This window comes from Anolis sagrei, chromosome X, assembly GCF_037176765.1.
Source record: "Anolis sagrei isolate rAnoSag1 chromosome X, rAnoSag1.mat, whole genome shotgun sequence".
In the NCBI taxonomy this organism is placed as follows: domain Eukaryota; kingdom Metazoa; phylum Chordata; class Lepidosauria; order Squamata; family Dactyloidae; genus Anolis; species Anolis sagrei.
This window is the reverse complement of record NC_090034.1, coordinates 45,818,035-45,838,982: the sequence shown is the minus strand read 5'-3', so window position 1 is coordinate 45,838,982 and position 20,948 is coordinate 45,818,035. Positions and strand designations below refer to the sequence as shown.

At 46.3% G+C, this 20,948-nt stretch overlaps 1 protein-coding gene across 1 annotated transcript in view; it reads right to left on the bottom strand.

The window, feature by feature from the left end:
* Nucleotides 1–127: 127 nt before the first annotated feature.
* CCDC60 (coiled-coil domain containing 60) overlaps nt 128–20,948 on the bottom strand; it is a 36,755-nt gene continuing 15,934 nt past the window's right edge. Inside the window, exons 2-14 of the mRNA XM_060785413.2 lie at nt 19,991–20,077; nt 19,244–19,323; nt 12,119–12,241; nt 11,888–11,992; nt 11,353–11,443; nt 10,608–10,857; nt 10,374–10,461; nt 10,211–10,276; nt 7,460–7,540; nt 4,401–4,511; nt 4,129–4,260; nt 1,996–2,185; nt 128–584 (exon numbers count right to left, since the gene is read on the bottom strand). Of these exons, the coding sequence (XP_060641396.2) occupies nt 480–584; nt 1,996–2,185; nt 4,129–4,260; nt 4,401–4,511; nt 7,460–7,540; nt 10,211–10,276; nt 10,374–10,461; nt 10,608–10,857; nt 11,353–11,443; nt 11,888–11,992; nt 12,119–12,241; nt 19,244–19,323; nt 19,991–20,077 (1,509 nt within the window). The 3' untranslated portion in view covers nt 128–479. The remainder of the gene's footprint in view (nt 585–1,995; nt 2,186–4,128; nt 4,261–4,400; nt 4,512–7,459; nt 7,541–10,210; nt 10,277–10,373; nt 10,462–10,607; nt 10,858–11,352; nt 11,444–11,887; nt 11,993–12,118; nt 12,242–19,243; nt 19,324–19,990; nt 20,078–20,948) is intronic.

Sequence of the window (20,948 nt, the reverse complement as noted above, 5' to 3'; positions counted from 1 at the left end):
CAGGGCATCAGCTTTGCGTCTCCTATGTGGAGAGAAAAAGTGGGGTATACATTACCATAATAATAATATGATTATATGAAGTCTATTTCTGTTCTAAAGAAGACTCTCAAGTACACCATGATGTAGTTGCAGTTTTTAATAAATCAGAAGTCAGAAAGTTTCAAAACCGTTAATGAACATAACACAGGAAATTGAGAGAAATCGAACAATGACCATTTCTGGCGCTGATCACTACAAGGATCGACCAGGTCACTCAGATGGAAGCAGGCACCATACTGCCCCCATCACAGCACACCAAACCAAACATCTACAAACTCAATCAACTTTAACTGTAATGTTAAAATAACTTGGGTTGTTCAATTCTCTTGTGAGAATGAGCAGTGGGTAGCCCTTGAGGTAGTGCTTGGGCCTTGCCTTCCAGTCAGTGCCAACCATATTGCTCCAAAGATAGACTCTTCGGCTATTGGTGTGTTGTCTTCTCAGACTACCGGCGGGGCACTGTGTGGCTTTGGGATCGAGACCCGAGACCTCAGCCACTTTTTGAAATCTTCCGCGGGCATCTGAATGACATATTCGCGCAGAAACTGTGAAAGAGAGTCAGACAAGAGTAACCGAATGGGATTGCACTGGTGGAACAGAACAATTGTTTCCAGAAGGGCAGCTGTCTTTCTAGGGAGCTGGCTCCTTCATGGAGTGTGGGTGTTTTTCCAACAACCCTGAGATTGATCTTTCTGGTTATTGACAAACTTTGGCACCAGAAATCCACACTGATCTAAATTGCCCAGAGATCTGTGAACAGTTTCAGATCAAGCAGGACAGGAGACCGAACTCACAGCTAAGATGATTTAGGACCCTTCAAATAAGAAAATAGCATAGGGCGGGTTGGCTTAAGTCAGCATTTCTCAACCTGGGGGTTGGGACCCCTGGGGGAGTCATGAGAGGGTTTCAGAGGGGTCGCCAAAGACCATCAGATCCATATATTTCTGATGGTCTTAGGAACCCCTTTGGTAGAGAAGGCTGAAGCTCTCTCTGCCTGCCCTTCTCTTCCTTTATGGAAACAAGAGGGCAAATCCCCCCACCAAAAGCCCTCCTCCGCTGTGATTGGCCGCCCTCTCAGCTGGTGTCTTAGCCAAGAGGAGGGCTGTTTCTGAGATTTGAAACAAAGAGGGGAGAGCAGGCATGCTCAGCACACGGCAGCGTGATGCACTGCATGGGTGAGAGAAAGCGTGTGAGGCTGGAGGGAGGCTTGCGCCAGCAAGTCCCTTCAAGGCATGTGGGAAGTTTGGCCCAGTTCTATTGTTGGTGGGGTTCAGAATGCTCTTTGATTGTAGGTAAACTATAAATCCCAGCAACTCCAACTTCCAAATGTCAAGGTCTGTTTTCCCCAAATGCTACCAGTGTTCACATTTGGGCATATTAAGGATTCATGCCAAGTTTGGTCCAGATCCATCATTATTTGAGTCCACAGTGCTCTCTGGATGTAGGTGAATTACAAGTCAAGGTCAATGTTTACCAGACCCTTCCAGTATTTTCTGTTAGTCATTGGAGTTCTGTGTGCCAATATTGGTTCAATTCCATCATTGGTGAAGTTCAGAATTGCTCTTTGATGTAGGTGAACTTCATAAATCCCAGCAACTACAACTCCCAAATGACAAATCAATCCCCTCGCAACCCCACCAGTATTCAAATTTGGATGTATCAGATATTTGTGCCAAATTTGGTCCAGTGAATGAAAATCCATCCTGCATATCAGATTTTACATTATAATTTGTAACAGTAGCAAAATGAGTTATGAAGTAGCAACGAAAATACTTTTATGGTTGGGGTTTACCACAACATGAGGAACTGTATTAAGGGGGTCTCAGCTATAGGAAGGTTGAGAACCACTGTCTTAAGTGAATGCACGCCACCTTAGATGACAGTGAGCTTACTTTTAATAAAGGCGTCAGAAAATGGTCTTTGGGGCTTGAGGGATTTCAGAGGAACGCCACTTACCTGCACAGCCGAAGAGACGTCCGGAGAGCAAAGCTCCCAGATGCGAAGGCCTCCCAGGACTTTCAGGAAAGTGAGCGGCCGGATGCGCAGGTCGGGGTTCCTGGCAAAGCGCTGGAGCTTCTTCAGTATCTTCTGGGTGCGATGCTCTTCCCTGGCGTCCACTGGGATCTTGGCCAGCAGAATGGAAAACCTGGGAAGCGTGACGAGAACCAAAGGGAAATGAAGCAAGTACGAGATGACAGAGAGATTAATTACAATCAATATTTAAGAGACAAATAACCTGGTCAGGAAAAAATTCGGAAGTCAACCAATAAGAACTTGTTTTTACTTTTACTTTTTTTCTATTCCTTTTTCAACATTTTTTCTTTTTTCTATTTTCATTTTTATTCCTAATTTATTTATTTTCTTATTGTTTCATTTTTAGTGCCCCCCTTCCCCCCCCCTCTTTTTTCCCCCCAGCCCTCTTACCACTATTCCCACTTGTAAGGAAATCCCTTCACCTTTCTCCCTTAGTTAATTCTCTTCCCCACCCCCAAATTCTTTTACTCTCCCACTGAATTCCCAAATTTGATTTTTTCCTTTTTCTTCCCCGCCCCCTCTCCCCTTAAAAATTCAATAAAAAAATATTTTTAAAAGAACCAAAGGGTTCAAAACCCTACTGCTGACATTCTCTTTTGTAATTAACTTTACTTAAAGTGCTTTAAAAGTTACATTAAAAGTAAAAAAAAATGAATCAAGAAAAGTACAGATCAGAAACACACACACACAAAATGCCAAGAAAGAAAAAAAGAAAGAGAAAAGGAAAGGAAAAAAATAGATGACCTCCAATCTATTCTCACCTGGTCAAAAGAAAACAACGTAAACGTCACCCTCTAGTCCAGTGGTTCTCAACTTGTGGGTCCCCAGATGTTTTGGCCTTCAACTCCCAGAAATCCTAACAGCCGGTAAACTGGCTGGGATTTTTGAGAGTTGTAGGACAAAATACCTGGGGACCCACAGGTTGAGAACCACTGCACTAGGCCTCACAATGGTGACTCCTTTCTCGAACAAAAAACTCCCCCTCAAACTATTCTTCACTACTCAACATTGGCAAGTCCTTCTCTTCCTCGTGCAAAAAGTGAACAAAAAGTTTTCAGTCTTTCATTTTTGTCCCAATGTCCTTTCTTTTAGTAAACATGTTAGTTTGTCCATCTCGGCCAAGTCCATCATTTTATTGTCCAGTCCTCTGTTGTTGGTGTTGCTGAGTTCTTCACCTTCTGTGCATAGAGCAATCTGGCTGCTGTGGTCACGTATTGCAACAGTTTATCAGAGTCATTTGTATCAGTCAGATCAAGTAGAAAAGTCTCAGGTTTTAAACTGGATATTTCCCCCAAAACTTCCTGGGTCACCTTATGTATTTGAATCCAATATTTCTTGGTATGCTTACATGTCCACTTTTTTTTTTGCATGTCAGGAGCGACTTGAGAAACTGCAAGTCACTTCTGGTGTGAGAGAATTGACTGTCTGCAAGTATGTTGCCCAAGGGATGCCCGGATGTTTTATCATCCTTGTGGGAGGCATTTCTCATGTCTCCGCATGGGGAGCTGGAGCTGACAGAAGGAGCTCATCCACGCTCTCCCCGGATTCGAACCTCTGACCTGTTGGTCTTCAGTCCTGCTGGCATAAGCGTTAAACCCACTGCGCCACCAAGGGCTACATGTCCACTAAATATGGTAGAAAGGACCCCACTTGCTGTTTACATTTCCCAGTTGACATTCTCAAGAAATGATTTCTAAGCTCACAATCGCAGACTGTGGCCCTTCCAATACCCCCATATTGCTGCCCAGAGTGGGTACGCACCCTCTCCTAGATTCCCGCATCTCTGTAGTAATACCAACACGCATTAGACATGTTCAAATGATGGGCTTTCACTCAACCTTTTGGACAAAGAGGCCAAGTTGCTGGAAGGATTCTGGGAGCTCTCCTCCACAAAAAATAACCCCTCCAAGCCTTGCTTTTGTGGGCTTGTAGAACTGCCACACATTAGGCAAAGGTTTCCTTTGACCACATAGACAGCCTCCTCTCCTTCTTGTCCTCCTGGGCTATTGCTTTCCTTTCTCCATGGGGCCTTTAGCCTTTTGCCCCACTGCTTACCAGTTCTCGGCCTCAGCTTCTTGAACCGGTTCCTTCCCCACGGTTGCCTGCCTCATCCATTCCATGTCTTTCCGGAAATTCTTGAGGCGGCCCAGGTATATGTATTTTTGGATGCTCCTCTCCTCTCTCCTCCTGCCAAGGGAATGAAACAAAACAGAGTCTTGGCCCAAACATTGAAGACAGGACCCATGGCAGCCAACGCGGCCCACCGACATGGGATACATGGGACATATTTCTCCCACAACCAAGATGGCAACCCATCTCTGACGTACCTTTCCAGGATGTCCAACTGATCGTGAATCCGGAAGGCACACTCCTGAGCCACGTCAAAAAAGCGCTTCTTCATCTCATTGCACAGTTCTTCCTTCTTCCGGATGAAGGATCTAGAAGTGGAATGGAAGTGAGGCAGAGATTGGAGTTCAGCATCAAGAGAAAGGATAGATAGATGCCTGAGGTGGAACCCAGATCATGGCCACTTTCCAAATGGCCCTTCCAATAATAATTGTGGGGAGATCTGGATTCGAACCTAAAAGCAAGGGCACTCAAGAGGTCTAGCTGTCAAGGGCAATGCCATTAGAAGGCCACACATGTGACCAATTCACAACTCATGTTCTGACAACCCCCCACACCCAAAATGACAGGTTTGCCTTTGGGTTGCCATACATTGGAAATGGACGTGAAGGCCCACAAAAACCATTTCAAGCGCTGGGCTGGATTGCATCCTGTATTGTAACAGCAATTGTGAAACCTTTTTGCAGCTTTTAGTGTGATTGCAGAATTATAGCCTTCAAGGAGGAAATGCACATAATAGTGGGCTGACGGCTCTGACTGAGACACCAACAAAGGAGCTATTTCCTCTCCCCAGGAGCCTCTGAACAAACAACACCCAGAACGTGGGCCATAGTTTGTGTCCATCTCCGCGTATTTCCAGCTCAGCCCTGTGTGAATCCTTTTAAAAGATGCCATGACTAATCTATATCCAGGAGGAGGGGGAGGGCCCTCAAGCTCCTTCCTTAGAAGCTTTGAAACAGAGGCTGGATGGCCATCAGTCTGGGGGGCTTTGATGGTGCTTTTCCTGCATGGCAGAATGGGGTTGGACTAAATGGCCCATGTGGTCTCTTCCAACTCTCTGATTCTTGGGGCCCATTGACCTGCTGCGAGGTTTGCGGGTCTACGAGGGTTGAATGAAAAATAATGCCTCCACCTTTGTTACTTGGGTTTGGATGGGAATATTTTAATAAATCAAATGCAGAAATGGTTGTTGTGGGTTTTTTCGGGCTATATGGCTATGTTTTAGAGGCATTCTCTCCTGATGTTTTGTCTGCATCTATGGCAAGCATCCTCAGAGGTAGTGAGGTCTGCAGAAATAATCTTTAGAATGTGCTCTTTAACGACCACTATTCACTTTTCTACATAATCACCAGACAATTGGATACATTTCTGTCAACGATGAATAAGTTTTTTGATCCGTCACGGAAGAAGTCGACAATCTGTTTCCGCAACCAGCGTCTCACAGGTCTCTCAACGCCTTCATTAGAAGCATAATGATGTCCCAGCAGATCTTCTTTCATTATCGGGAACAGATGGAAGTCAGATGGTGCTAAATCTGGGCTGTATGGAGGATGTCGTATGGTGGTGAGATCCAGTCTCTGAAGTTTCAAGTCTGTGCTTTCATTTTCATTTCATTTCAGGTGTCAGCATCCTGGGTACCCATTGTGCACAGATCTTCCAATAACCAAGCAAAGCAATAATGTGACACACACGTTCTTGTGAAATGCCTATTCTGCTTGAAATTTCTCTCTGAGTGATACGACAATCGTTCTGAATCAATCTGTCAAACTTTTGCTTGTGAAACCTGCATGAGGCCATTCCACAAGGGCGGTTTCCATGTCGGTGGCCTTCATGAGAGGTGTCTCCTTGGATGCAGTCTGCCGAACAGCGACCTGGTCATCTCCTCTCACCTTTGTGTCACACTACAAGATGGATGTCGCATCCAAGAGAGATGCCATGGAGGTTCTGATCAGCCCGCCTCCGATACCGCAGCCTCCGACATCGGCTGCTTTGGCGCGGCCCGTGGGAAGCTCTCCCTTAGACTCTGTGCAGGAGCTGAGACCCGGGAGCAGCGATGCCGGGCCCCCACCCCTTTCGGGGCCACTTCCATTAGCCCCGGAATCCCCGACGTCGGCTCGATGTGCGGGAAGAGGCGCCAGGAGGAGGGCAAGATCCCCCTCACGCCGATCCCACTGGAGCACTAAGAGGGGCCGTCACTACCGGTCCCCCTCCAGATCCGGATCCACCTCATCTTCTTCCTCTGCCTCCTCCTCATCCTCGTCATCCCTTTTTCTTCTGCCGCGATGACTGGGCCCCGTTCTCCTCAGGTAAGTCAGCCTCCCCGTTGGTTTCATGGCCCAGTAAAAGGTTCAAAGGGCAAGAGGGGAGGAGTGCCCATTCGTATAGGGTAGCTTTTAATCTAAGCTCCCTGTTTTTTCGCGTCTGGGATGTGAAGGCCTGGCAGATCGAACAGGCCTGTGTGAGATGCCCTTCCCCCAGGCAAGCGAGGCACAAAGAGTGTCCATTGTTATCCGGATAGTTGTTAGGGCACCTGGCACAACGTTTGAAAGGTGTTGTGGCCGACATCTCGGGCACACAACACAGGAGACAACGAAGATCACAAAAAAGGCAGTCCAATAGCAAAGTACAAACCGTACGCACAAGAGAAAAGATTCCCTAAGCTCGCTCAGGAGGAATGAGAGAACTGAGAGGCTAGGGCCCGCCCACTGGCTATTTATGGGGCCGGAGGGGAGTGGGCGGGCTTGGTATAAATCTATCATTTTATCTTTCTAGAAGGTTCCGAACTGCTCTGTGCAGGCACAGGAAATACCACATGTATGAATTCACAGGGACCATGACAGGGAACAAGCCAGTACCTGCCGCATACTAGTACTGCCGTCTGTTGAGGAGTTACGGAGGTGGAGGCATTACTTTTCATTCAACCCTTGTACTTTGAATGGTCTTCCTCTGTGTGTTTCCCTCCCAGTTTTATCCGGTCAGAGTACTTCAAGAACAGGGAGGCAAACTAAAGTCATCAATATGTTCTACACCAGTGGTTCTCAACCTGTGGGTCCCTAGATGTTTTGGCCTTCAACTCCCAGAAACCGTAACAGCTGGTAAACCGGCTGGGATTTCTGGGAGTTGTAGGCCAAAACACCTGGGGACTCACAGGTTGAGAATCACTGCTCTACACCCAGTGAGACCATGACGGGACTGAGATGGTGCTCAGGAGATCAGGTTGAGACCAGGGCCTCGATTCAGATGCCAGAAACCAACCTACCCCTTCAGCCTCTGCTCCACTGGTGTCCCTTCTCTCATGGTTCCTGCGCTGCCTCTGTCGTCCTTTGAAGACGAAGCGGAGCTGGAAAACAAAACATGCTACCTGAGCCATGGCTCCTCCAACCCAGGAGGGAACTTGGCTTGAGAGGAGCTTGCAAAGACACTTCTGCCATCCTCAAATGAAGCAATCCCCAAGGCAGAGGTGAACTGTAAAGAAAAAGCAAACTGCAGAGAGACAGCTCTCTTCCATAGCAAGACAGTCGATCAAAGGAACTGCTGGTACAGCAGCCAAGACACTAAGGTTTAGCAGAAGTCCGGAAATATTAGTTTCTATCTGCATTGGCTACCATGATATTCCCATTCTTGCTTTACTTTTTTCACTCAGCATGGCATCACGCTTGCCGTGCCAAGGCTTGGCAAGAAGAGACCAGGCCCTGTGCATACCTCTAGGGCAATTGACAATGTCACTTCCAAGTTTTTGTCATGGGAAACAGCATGTGGCTGAGCTCAGAATCCTTTGATAGGATTCTGTTGGAACGGTTGCCCTGAACGGTTTGGGACCAGCCTACCTGCGTGACCGCATCTCCGTCTACGAACCCACGTGTTCACTTCGTTCATCTGGAGAGGCCCTGCTTGTGATCCCGCCTGCATCACAAGCGCGTTTGGCGGGGACACGAGACAGGGCCTTTTCTGTGGTGGCCCCCCGACTCTGGAACACCCTCCCCAAAGACCTTAGACAGGTCCCTACATTGGCAGTCTTCAGAAAGAACTTAAAGACCTGGCTGTTCCGATGTGCCTTCCCAGAATAGGAAATCTCCAATACCAAGTCCCAGAAGCACTTTATTAGAACTAAGATTGCTGCACACTGCACACTGCACTTGCCCTATAATCCTTACATATCACCTGTCACATCAGCACTTTTAATTTCTGTACCCTTCACTCTGGCCCGGCCCAGTTTTGTTGTGTTTTGGTGTATTGTTTATTGCTTGTTGTTTTATTGTTTTAATATTGCTTTAATTGTTTTTAATTTGCTTTAAGTTTGTATTGTTATGTTGTGTTTGAGGCCTTGGCCTTTGTAAGCCGCATTGAGTCCTTCGGGAGATGCTAGCGGGGTACAAATAAAGATAATAATAATAATAATAATAATAATAATAATAATAATAAATCTTGAGTCCCCAAATGGCCGTGGGCTCATTTCCTTCCTATTCTACTCTTTTTTGATGGAATCCAAGACAGAGCCAGTCTCCTGGAGGTTGATGGGAAACCCAGACCGGCTTTACATCAAGGCAGTTGTGTTGCTGGCTAACCCCTACGCTGAGACTTCACCTGCAACACCCAAGCAGGAACATCAAGAAGGCTGCAATTGTGACCCCCAAGTGCATGGGTGGATGGCACACGTGTCGTATATGGTTTTTGCATGGAGTGAAATATTGCTTGTAGTTTTAACTGTGTGATGTAGCCATGCATGAGTTAAAGCATAGAGCTGCGATGTACTGCCAGAGCATAAGTTAAGACAGTTCCTGTGTAAGGCAGAAATGAAGAACTGATAACATTGGAATGTGCTTCTTGCAGTGTGTGCAGATGTGAACTGACGTGAGTTATTGTGCCCTTCTGTAAATAGTGTATATCAAAATAAAGTTAAGTGCCGCTTTGGTTTTTGAAGCAGAATTCAAGGAGTCCACTGCGTGATTACCTTTGTACCTTTGAGCACTCATTGTCCAAGTAAGACTTTCTTCCAAGTTCGGTGTTCTGGCGGTGGGTACGTAGGTGACTGTGGAGCCCATTCTTGACCTGCATGTTCTCCCGCAGTGGGGGCATTGGTTTCCAAGTGGAAGGCGGTCCTGGTTGGGGTTGCCTTGTCGCGCCTTCCTCTTGGCATGTTTCTCTCTTTCACCCTCCATTTGTGCCTCTTCAAATTCTACAGCACTGCTGGTCACAGCTGACCTCCAGCTAGAGCGCTCAAGGGCCAGGGCTTCCCAGTTCTCAGTGTCCATGCCACAGTTTTTAAGGTTGGCTTTGAACCCATCTTTAAATCGCTTTTCCTGCCCACCAACATTCCATTTTTCGTTCTTGAGTTCGGAGAAGAGCAACTGCTTTGGGAGACGGTGGTCAGACATTCGGATAAAATGGCTGGTCCAGCAGAATTGATGGGGGAGGACCATTGCTTCAATGCTGGTGGTCTTTGCTTCTTCCAGCATGGTGACATTTGTCTGCTTGTCTTCCCAAGAGATTTGAAGGATTTTTCAGAGGCAATGCTGATGGGATCGTTCCAGGAGTTGCATGTGATGTCTGTAGACAGTCCACGTTTTGCAGGCATATAGCAGGGTAGGGAGGACAGTAGCTTTATAAACAAGCACCTTGGTATCCCTACGGATGTCCTGGTCCTCAAACACTCTCTGCTTCATTTGGAGAAAAGCTGCACTTGTAGAGCTCAGGCAGTGTCGTATTTCAGTGTCAATGTTGTCTTTTGTGGAGAGGTGGCTGCCAAGGTAGCGGAAATGGTCAACATTTTCTAATGCTACACCATTAAGCTGTATTTCTGGCATTGCAGAGGGATTGGCTGGTGACTACTGGAAGAGCACTTTGGTTTTCTTGATGTTCAATGACAGGCCGAGCTTCTCTTATGTTTCTGCGAAGGTGTTTAGAGTGGCTTGTCAAGGAAGACTGAGATTAAAAGAAGTGATTTATCTCAATAAATCAACAATGGCTATGGTCCATCCAGCAACGCCCCCCAGGCACATGGCATTCCTACCTTTTGACCCGCGGCCCAACAAACACCTCGCTTCCTGGCTCCGACCGGGTTGATACAGTGTGCGCACTGCAAGGGAAGAAGAAGCACAACCAGATTACTGTGAGTGGACACAGCCAGTCCACAGCTGATTTCTCCTCCATGAAAACCCACGAGAGGAACCTACTAGGGCTGCTTGATGTTGACAAGCGAATTTGCTTTGCTAAAATTCTTGGCCACATCTTCATGCACAATCTGGATCAGGGTCTGCAGGTCTATGGAGGGAGAGGGGGGGGGGGGGAGAGAAAACCCACGAGAGAGAGAGAGAGAGAGAGAGAGAGAGAGAGAGAAACAGGCCTTCATTACCCAAATGGTGTGCTTTGTTTTGGGGGAAATCATGGCTTCCCCGCTGCAAACTCACAGTAGCTCATGGGCTCCTCCTCCTCCTTGGTTTGCTTGCTGTAGCAGGACTCAATGTCCTCCACATCCCTGGCGCTGTCGGAGGGCAGGTGGGCCGCCTCTTCTGAGCCAGGCGTCAGGGAGCTGGTCAATGTGGTCTTGCTATGCGGGGAGGAGAGGCCACTCATCTTGGAGCCGCTCCGGGCCACAGACTTCCTGGCCACCTTCTTGGCCTGGCTGTGGAAAAGTGGCCGCTGGCCAAACCTTTTACCCTGAGAGAAAGGCAAAAGAAAGCCTAAGAGGAGGTAGTCTGGGAGGAACAAGACCAGGATCTCTTTCTCACTCTCGGTCTAATTTCTATCTTTCTTCCCATGAATTCAGAGCTGTATGCTTGGCTCTCCTCCTTCCCACATATTTCAATCTAGAGCTCATAAGAGGCACCAATCAACCCTTCAGAGAAATATTTCAGCCTTTCAGAAAAGGCTGAAATACCTGTGGGCATGGATGCGGCTCCCCGACCTGATAGTCTCCACTCAGGCTGCAGTTCCCATTTAACACTGCTAACATACTTTGCTGCCAGAGGCCAAACGTAAGCTCACAGCACCGTCTACTTTTCCACATATAAAGGCTGTCTGGACCTGGGGCTGAAAGCTGGTGACTCTATAGTGCCATGCGCTGCACCCAAGGGCAGCTAGCCCAGATTAGGGAATCAAACACACAATGGGTATAAACCATCTGGAAAAAGCATGCCAAATATATCAGCTTACTGTCGAGTGGGTGAGGAAGTGCTCCCATTGAGAGTGCAGGGTCTTTTCTCGAATGACCTCTTTCATGGTGCTTTTCCCACCTCCATAGTCCCTACATAAAGAGATGAGCAAATGAGTTTTGCATTTTCACCAGCTGCTTTTTTTTATGTCACATGAGTTTTAGCACAACTAGTGACAGACTCTATGTTGAAGAGCAAGGCTGGAAGGTGAGAAGCCAAATGCTTGAGGAAGGGCTCCAGTCCCTAGGCATGTACTGGGGACCTTTCCATCCATTGCCACAGCCTCTCTGCATATACCCAGGGACCTTGGGTGGTTGGGTGGTATGGCTTTCAGGCAAGCTTCTCAGGTTTCCATTTAGAACAGAGATGACCAGCTTGTAGGTAGATGCCCACTCGTCAAACCTTTCACCACATACAAACTTCCTAGCTAAACTGTGTGGGGTTTGAAGGTCCCTTTCCCCCAACTGCATGATATTCAGCGTTTCCTGCCATCCCCCAACTTCCCATCTCTCTCTCCTGGCCCATTTGCTGCTTACTTAGCATCCCAGCAGGTGATCAGAGGCCTCATGCTAGAGGTGGGCTCCAACGTCAACGCTTCCAGGAGCCAGTTGAGGACACAGAGCTGGCGGAACATGGGCTCGCTGTCAGAAACAAGAGAAGGATGGAGAGGGTTGGGATGCTCTTTCAAGAGCTCCATCTTTCGACAATGTCAAGACATCATTACTGAGGAGACCCCGGGTGAGCAACTACCGGGCCTTGGAACGTACTAGTGTGCATTTGGATGCCTTTTTGCCAGCAGGCCATTGTGGACTGGGGTGAAAGGTTGGATGAACCGCTTCTTCTTCTTCTTCTCCGTATCGCTTCGAAATGGAAACTCTGTTAGAAAACTTCTGAAGGAAGAGAAAGGCAGCTGTCAGAAAACAAAAGGGCATTCTGTTTTCGTTCAGCATTGCAGATCCAATTTCGCTCTGTTCTTCTAACTCCCCGGCATTCCCTGGACCCATCTGCTCCAATTTTGTCCCAACAGCAGCTTATTACAAGGGTGAGGAGATGACCAACACTCATAGGATCATAAAATCTTAGAGTTGGAAGAGACCTCATGGGCCATCCAGTCCAATCCCCTTCCAAGAAGCAGGAAAATCACATTCAAAGCACCCCCGACAGATGGCCACCCAGCCTCTGTTTAAAAGCCTCCAAAGGGGGAGCCTCCACCAGAGTTCCCCTGCCGAACAGCTCTCACAGTCAGGAAGTTCTGGGAGGACTGGGAGTTTACATTGAAAGAATTAGTTAAAGGCTTGCCTTGTCTCATATTCTTTGAGCTAGTATAGATCTAGTCCTGAAGGAAAAAAGACTGGGGCATTGGTAACGCTAATTTGGGTGCAAGGGGCACAGCCATCTGATCGGGCATGCCCAGCAGGATTCACTTCTGCTGGCATCCTTCTCTCAGAAAGTCAGGAAGGAAAAGCCTTGGAATAACCTCACAGGGGGATAATGGAAACGGTTTCCTTGAGGAAACTCTTCATCAACCCCCCCCCCCCCTCCCAATGGGATAAGATAAGACGGAGGTTGCATTTGGAAACAAAATATCCCCAGACATACTCGGTTAAAACCCTCACGGTCTCGTCTTCATCGGAGGATGAGGACGATACCGGTTTAGGAGGCTGAAACTCCGCCCGCAACCTCTCCTCTTCTTTCTGCTCTTCTATCAGGAGTGCATTCTTCCTCTCCTCATCTTCTTTGCGGAGCGTATAAAAATACCCACGGCCCCTCTTCACAGTGTTGAGCAAATGGCTGTTTAAAAAATAAGAGCAAGGCTGACAACCACAAAGGCAGCCAAGAGGGGGAAATGAGCAAATGTATACCGATTCTCATCCTTTGGGGGCTACCAAGCATTGAAAAGGGGGATGCTAAAGACTGCCGAGAAGTGGAAGCGTCTGCGGAGAGCTTCTCGATCATCTCTGCTCTTCCGAAGGCAACCTTCGCAATTCAGGAGAATTTGGGGAATGGTTGTAGATCACAACAAAGGGATGAGGACCACCACAAATTTGGAGCAAGACTCTTGGATCCTGCTGGAGTTGATATGCAGTTCTAGACCAGGAAAGGTGCCTTCTCCCTCTGGGGAAGTGACTTAGGGCTCAACTCCATTTCAGGGACTGAAAACACCGAGAACGGTATGGAAGAATTCAGAAGATCACAAACCATTAGTAACATTTCTAAAGCCTTAAAACTAATTCAAAATATCCATAGATCTGCATGTTGATCTAGTGCGGTGCTTCTCAACCTGGGGGTCAGGACCCCTGGGGCGGTCGTGAGGGGGATGTCAGAGGGGTTGCCAAAGACCATAAAAAAACACAGTATTTTCTGTTGGTCATGTGGGAACTTTATGCCAATTCTCTTGTTTTTGAGATTCAGGATGCTCTTTGATTGTAGGTGGACTACAAAACCCAGCAACTACAACTCCCAAATGTCAAGGTCTATTTTCTCCCAGACTCCACCAGTGTTCACATTTGGGCATATTGAGTATTCGTGCCAGGTTTGGTCCAGATCCATCATTATTTGAGTCTACAGTGCTCTCTGGATGTAGGTGAACCACAACTTCCATACTCAAGGTCAATGTCCACCAGACCCTTCCAGTATTTTCTAACGGTTATGGAAGTTCTGTATGCCAAGTTTGGTTCAGTACCACCGTTGGTGGAGTTCAGAATGCTCTTTGATTGTAGGTGAACTATAAATCCTAGTAACGACAACTCCCAAATGACAAAATCAATCCCACTCCAACCCCATCAGTATTCAAATTTGGGCATATCGGGCATTTGTGCCAAATTTATTCCAGCGAAAGAAAATACATCCTGCATATCAGATATTTGCATTATGATTAACAGTAGCAAAATTACAGTCATGAAGTGGCAATGAAAATAATGTTATGGTTGGGGGTCACCACAACATGAGGAACTGTATTAAGGCGTCACAGCATCAGGAAGGTCGAGAAATACTGATCTATTAGTTTTAGCCATCTCCTGGGGATTAAACTTTCCGATCCCCATTCCCATCTGGTCAATGGAGAAAGTGGATCAGGGAACACAAGGCAGCAAGTTGCAATAAAAAAGAATGGGAGCCCAGGCCCAAACACAAAACTCCATCTGCTCTCATAAAAGATGTTTTAATGAATAGCAGGAAGAATGTCATGTTTTGCAACCCACCGACCAAAAAGTTAACTGACCCCTTCCTTGCGAGCCCGTAAAATACTTCCATGCCAAGTGTTTGGATGGCAAAAGAAGGCAACCAAATTGAATGGTAGCCCAGTAGCCTAGTTATAGGACCAGCAGAGTCCTTCATTCTTCTTACCTCAAGTTAGGAGCCCATTGGAAGCACCACATTGTTGCCCAGTGGTTTCCAAACTTTGGTCCTTTGGAACTTCAGCTTCCAGAAGTCCCAGAAGACCAACGTTTGGAAGCCTTTGCCCTAACCTATTTGCAACCATAGACTGCAGAGATGCTTCTCCTTCATCAGGATGAAAAACCTGATTATTGTATCCCCGTCTCCAAAGGTCTGATCCTGGGCCTACAGCACAAACAAGAGGACTTTTCATGTTTTCTGCTAGCAACAAAAGCAAATATTTTCCCATTCACAAACCCACGTTTCCAAGGTTTGCCTTTCCGTCGCAACTTAATAAAATTAGCCGTTACCGCCAATGCGGCGAGGAAGTACGGGGAGTTCATTAAAATGCAAATGCGTTTTGTGGTGAACTTTGGAATGCATTTATTACGGTAATTGAGCTCCAGCCGACTGCGAGTCACAACACGGCTTTGCCGCCACCTTCCCGACAAAAGGGCATGTCTTTCTTGTAAACCAATATCTTTGTCAGTGGGAAAATTAAGAGCGCCTTTGGAGTGCTAATCATTTCTGCGGCAGAATACTCTGCCTGCTTTATAAGATTAAATTAATAGAGATAAAGGTCAGCCTCGCGCCATACCAAAATACGGAGGAAAGCGCCCCACCAGCAAGCAAGCCAGTTGACTGCAAACAGGCTTTTTCAGGCTTAATGTAAGAGTCCATGTGTTCAATTATTTTAAACTCTTGTGTGAGTGTTTAATTGTAAAGCAGGATGAGAAAGGTATTAAGTCGGGCTTTTACCTCCAAAATTAATGAGGCCCGATCCATGTCTTTGCTGGGGGAAGACGCATGCATCAAAGGCTGCAATGTCTCCCAGCCCATATTACCTTTAAAACCCTAAACGGCTCGGTTCCAGGCTATTTGACCAAATGCATCTCCTCTTACAAACCAGCCCGGGCACTGCGGTCATCAGAGGAGGCCCTGCTCCTGGTCCCACCCCAATCCCAAGCATGGATGGTGAGAGAAGGCCTTCTCTGTGGTCACCCCCCACCTCTGGAACTCCCTCCTTGAAGAAATAAAGCTGCCCCCCTCCCTCCTCTCCTTCTGCTCATTAGCATATGGAGAGGAGGACGATTAGATGGTCGAGAGACCACTGACGACCTCTGGTTGAAAACTATTTGTATTTGGGCTTTCCTGGTCCACACCAGCCCAATGACCTCATATGGCTACATAACCAACCCACACCATTTTGTGAACCTTTACTGGATGTTGTACACTAATGTGGAAGTTTTGTTTAGAATTGTGTTATTAAAGAATTTTGACTGATTATGTGTAGTTTACTTTATTGATATCAGGTTTAATTTACTGATGCTAGGTCTGAATTTGATGTTAGGTTTTAATGTTACTTTTTATATGTGTGGTTTTTCTGGGATTTTATGTTAGTATTGTGTGTTTTATGTAGGCATTGCATGTTTGCCATTGTTATATTGGAATCCACCCTGAGTCCCCTTGGGGAGATAGGGCAGAATATAAATAAAGTTGTTATTGTTGTTGTTGTTGTTATCATCCTCCTCCTCCTTGGGAACAAGTTCAGTCAATGTCATAGGACCTATTTTTGAGCAGGAAATCAAATGATGTCGATCTTTTAGCCATTTATCTAATGCTGGAATAACACTAAGAAGCTATTACAGGTGTACTGGTAGTTTAAGAATAAAAGTCTTTTGCATTGAGTATATAGGCTGTAGCTACTGAGCTTCACTGCCATTTTTCATCCTGATTTCATACATGTTGAGGTGGAATGGTTTTACAGTCGCTAGCTTCATTTCAATTGTTACTATTGGTTTTTCACCTTTATCCCATCTGAAGCGTGGGTCTGTGTCAGGAGAAAGGTGGGCTATCAAACAATCAAATACGTAGCCAGATGTTGCCTCCATGATTGGAGGGAAAAGTCAGAGGTCGACCACAAGGCCTAGGTAAAATACCATCATGCAAATGGAAAACGATTCTGAATCGAGGAAAAATGTTGAAGCTGCAGAGTCACAAATCACTTGAGAATCTCAAGGAAAAGCAGACTGCGCATTATCACAACATTTTGATCCTACTGTTAACTCACTGGCATGTCACATATGTCACAAATAGGATGCCAACCATTATGTCCTCCACAAGAGATATGTTCCAAGACACCCCCCCCCCCCCCATGGATAATTGCAAACCCTATATTTTGATAGTACTTGAGCTGGAAACGTGCCATAGAATTGCACTGGAGGACCTAGAGAGGCCCAGAAACATACATTTTTGGAGCATGAGTCTATCTGCGGATACTGAATTTGTGGAGAAGGTTGTACTGTACCTTTCCTCTCATTGTTACAGGGTTTATATCCAGATAATATCATATCCCACTCTGCCAGATTTCTGTTATGCTCTCTGGCTACATCATTTCTTAAACCCAAGCTCAAGTTCCTTTATTTTGACTTGGAAACAACTGGTCTTAGCACAGAAACTCTTATACACTCCATGCATGCATAAAATATATAATAATGATTGAGCAAAAAACTTTGTCCACTTTATGCCTGGTACTCTGACACAGGGATAAGTCAAGCAGGGTTGGAAAACCGTAACTGCACATTGTACACTCTACATGATGGCTGTGTGTGCTACGATTTGCATATAGTTGTGGTCAGACATAGCTACGATTCTGTATGTAGTTTGTGTAGTGTTCTCTGAGCCCAGTTTGAGCCCAAAGAATTCAATGGCGATAAAGTGTGGACGTTGACCGGAGATTGCAAGATGTCCGCAAACATGTTTACATAAATGACAAACTCCTATCGGCAGGGAAGGGTGCTTAGGTATGAAAAAGCATGGAGTTCTGCCACAGGATGCGGTGTGACTCGGGTGAACAACCTGGAAAGGCAGGGCTGTTGACAAGCCCCCAAAATAGCGACTTCTTTCCAAGATGGATGGCACGGGCGATATTCCTCCCATCCATAGGCCCCCACTCGATGTCTGCTCCTGTCTGCCGTCTAATTAATGGGAGCTGTCACTCGGGGAGGAAGAACGTTTTCTCCTCCTCTGCCTTGAGAAGACTTCTGCAAACCTCCAGTCATGGCGGCACAAGAAGCTTGCCAATTAGAGCAACAGCTGCCAAAGTGGGGGGGGGGGGGGGAGGAGAAGATGGCAAGAGAGCACCTGTATCCAAGCAACTGGCCTGATGAAGCATTAGCGACAGTGGCAACAAGGGTTGGCAGAGAATGCCAGCATCCCAAGCGGCGGCACACTCTTTCTTGCTGTTCCACACCCTCCAACCGTACCTCCTCCGGCTATGAAGAAAGCCGGATCTGCTGAGCAAAGGAAGGAAGCCACAGGGTGGCAGAGGAGAGATAGGGACTTTCAAAGGCCAAACCTGAAAAGGGCTGAATTGAAGAGAAAGCCACGGGGTTCTGTTCCGAGAGTCAACTCCCCCTCTCCTTTTCCTTGCTTTCAAGGCTGAAGGAAGCAAAGCAGAGGGATTTATGGCTGGCGGAATCTCAGTGCAAGTTACCGGGTCTGACTTGGCAGGGCAATCGGAAACACGGAGGCATTGTGATATGCAGAGAGCATAATAGCAATACTCCGTTGATCTTCTGCCTCTGGCTTTGGGAAGCTTCCCCTGTCCCACTGCTGCCACAAAACATGGGGAGCTCAATTTGTTCCTGCAGCTATGGTGACATATGTGGAGACTTTCTAGATGTCCCCATAGCTCCTATATGAGACTTGACTCTCATATTTCCACCTCTGGACTTCAATCCTGCCAATGTGCTTGACAAACTCTTGACCTCAATACTATACCACATCTTGCCTTCTAGGCCTCTGCCACCACTGCTTCACTTACTTTGTGATCAATGGAAACCTGAATGGAACAACTTAAAAGATCTTAACTCTTAACATCTGGGCAGACCAAGTCCCTGTCCTGCTCTAATATCAATACATCACATGCCTTTTTTGTTGGTTACTTTGATAGCCCTCTGCAGAAATGTCTTTTAAAGACTTTACGCTAAGAGCTATGGGCCAGAATGCTTATGTGACCTTCCACGCGTGGCACTGATCATTTGTCAGTGTTTATTTTTGCAGGAGGCCATTACTAAAGCCCCGCCAGCTGTAAATCATGACATTTGGGTCCACATTTGATGTCTGTGCTGCAAAAGAGTTAATCTAATGCTCCAGTTAATGAGGGTATGAAGACCAAAGGAGCTATGGCATACAAGGGGCATACAAATGGAGCTCAGCGTTAATTTAAACCAGCTCTGTTCATCTTTCAAGTGTCTCCTCTGGGCATCAGTGGATGTATGGCATCCCCCCTGGCCTCTGCAAAGAAAAGTAAGGCATATACCAGTCTAGTGAAAACACAAGCTTCATTGTCTTAAAATACGTTTGAATACTGTACTCTTAATTATTTCCTATAAAAACAGTTATTATACAAATGGTAACAAAACAAAGGGATGGCTATTCTCCTTCTGTGGTATAATGGTAAACAATTGGTCTTCTATGGACATTGACATAAGTTGAAACATCATCTTTCTTACCTTGTGTGCAAAAGCTCTTTGTGGATGGTCTTCAGATCCTTTTCTAAGTTTTTAAAGTTTGAGAGACTCTTTTTCGGTGGCTGCAGAGGATGACAGAACGATGCAGAAATGCAATGAACCTTTCCCTGGGGTGGCCACATCTCAGACGGAAAGAGCAAGTTTTTAAATGAGGCCCAGTTTCCTGTTGCAAAAATATGCTTGCCACTTTTCTGTTTGACACAGACATTGCCTTCCATCCAGGGATGGGACAACCTGTCACTCTGAGTCCTCCCAATTCAGCAGAGTGCCACCATTTTGTAGCCTTCATGATCATCACTCAATATATATCAGAGGGTGGGCAAATGGCACAAGAATGGGGTCCACTTTTATGCCTCAAGACTCTCTAGAGGCCACATGGGAGAGAAAAACACACCAAAGTGTCTGGAAGTCCACTTAAAGTCTCCAAAAATGTCAACTTTTAAAATGTTAAATACAGGGATGGCTGGTGACCTATTTCAAAGGCAAAATGTTGTGCCTGGAGGCATCCAATTCACCTTTTTTTGGATAGAAATACATAACATCCTTGGAGGCTGCATGTGGCCCAAGGGGTGTATGTTACCCACCCTGATAGATAATAAATCCTCTGTATCCTATGAAAAATTAAATGCAGATGAGTGGACCAAGTTTCCCAAGATGAAGCTGCCTCCCAATTGGGAAACTGCTGGCTTTAGTCAAGCACCTCCATCAGCTACTCAGTGAACCCATTACCTTTTCTTTTGGTTTTGGCTTCTTCACTCTAACTGAATCATCTGGCTTAATGCTCTCTGTGTAGGAGACTTCCTCTCTCAAGAGTTCCTGGAAGATAAGGCAAGAGGAGTCATTAGTTAAGAACCAATGGCATTCGGATGGTGGGGCGATATCCACACAGATGTGCTGGTGCTAATATACTAATCTCCATACTGGAATACATCAAGGTAGGGTGGAGAACATATAAACCTCCCATACAATGCCCAGCAACTCCAACCAGCATGGCAAATACAGAGGGGAGATGGGTGTTGTGGGCCAACCACAGACCGAGGGCAACCTCCTTCCAATATTAAGGGATAGGAGCATACGATGGATACGATGGAACGTTACCTTAGGATGTCCATGAACAAATGGCATTTTAAATGAAATACAGATAGGATTACAGTATTGTCAGTTGTGGGCCACTTTCAGACTCAAACATTAGCAATATCATCATAGGTCATCCCTTGTGGCTCATGAGTCAGATTGTCTTCCAGGGGTAGAGTCTTGGTGGTGGGTCCAAAAGTGACTGCAGAGGCCAGTTCTGGATCTGCATGGTCTTTCTTTGACAAGGACATAGATTTCCAGATGGAAGGCGGTCTTGACAAGGGTTTGCTTGAGGCGCCTTCTTCTTCTTGGCATGTTTTTCCCTTTTGCCCTCCATTCATGCCTCTTCAAAAACCCCAGCACTGTTGGTAACAGCTGACCTACAGTTAAACGCTTGAGGGCCAGGGCTTTCCAGTTCTTGGTGTTTATTCCACGTTTTTTTCAATGTTAGCGTTAAGCCCATCTTTATATCTCTTTTGCTGTCCACTGACATTCTGTTTTCTGTTCTTGAGCTGACAGTCAAGTAACTGCTTTGGGAGACGGTGATCATGCCTTCCTAGAAACCCATAGCCACATAGAAGAAACTTGTATTATGGATCCTTCCCAAAGCATT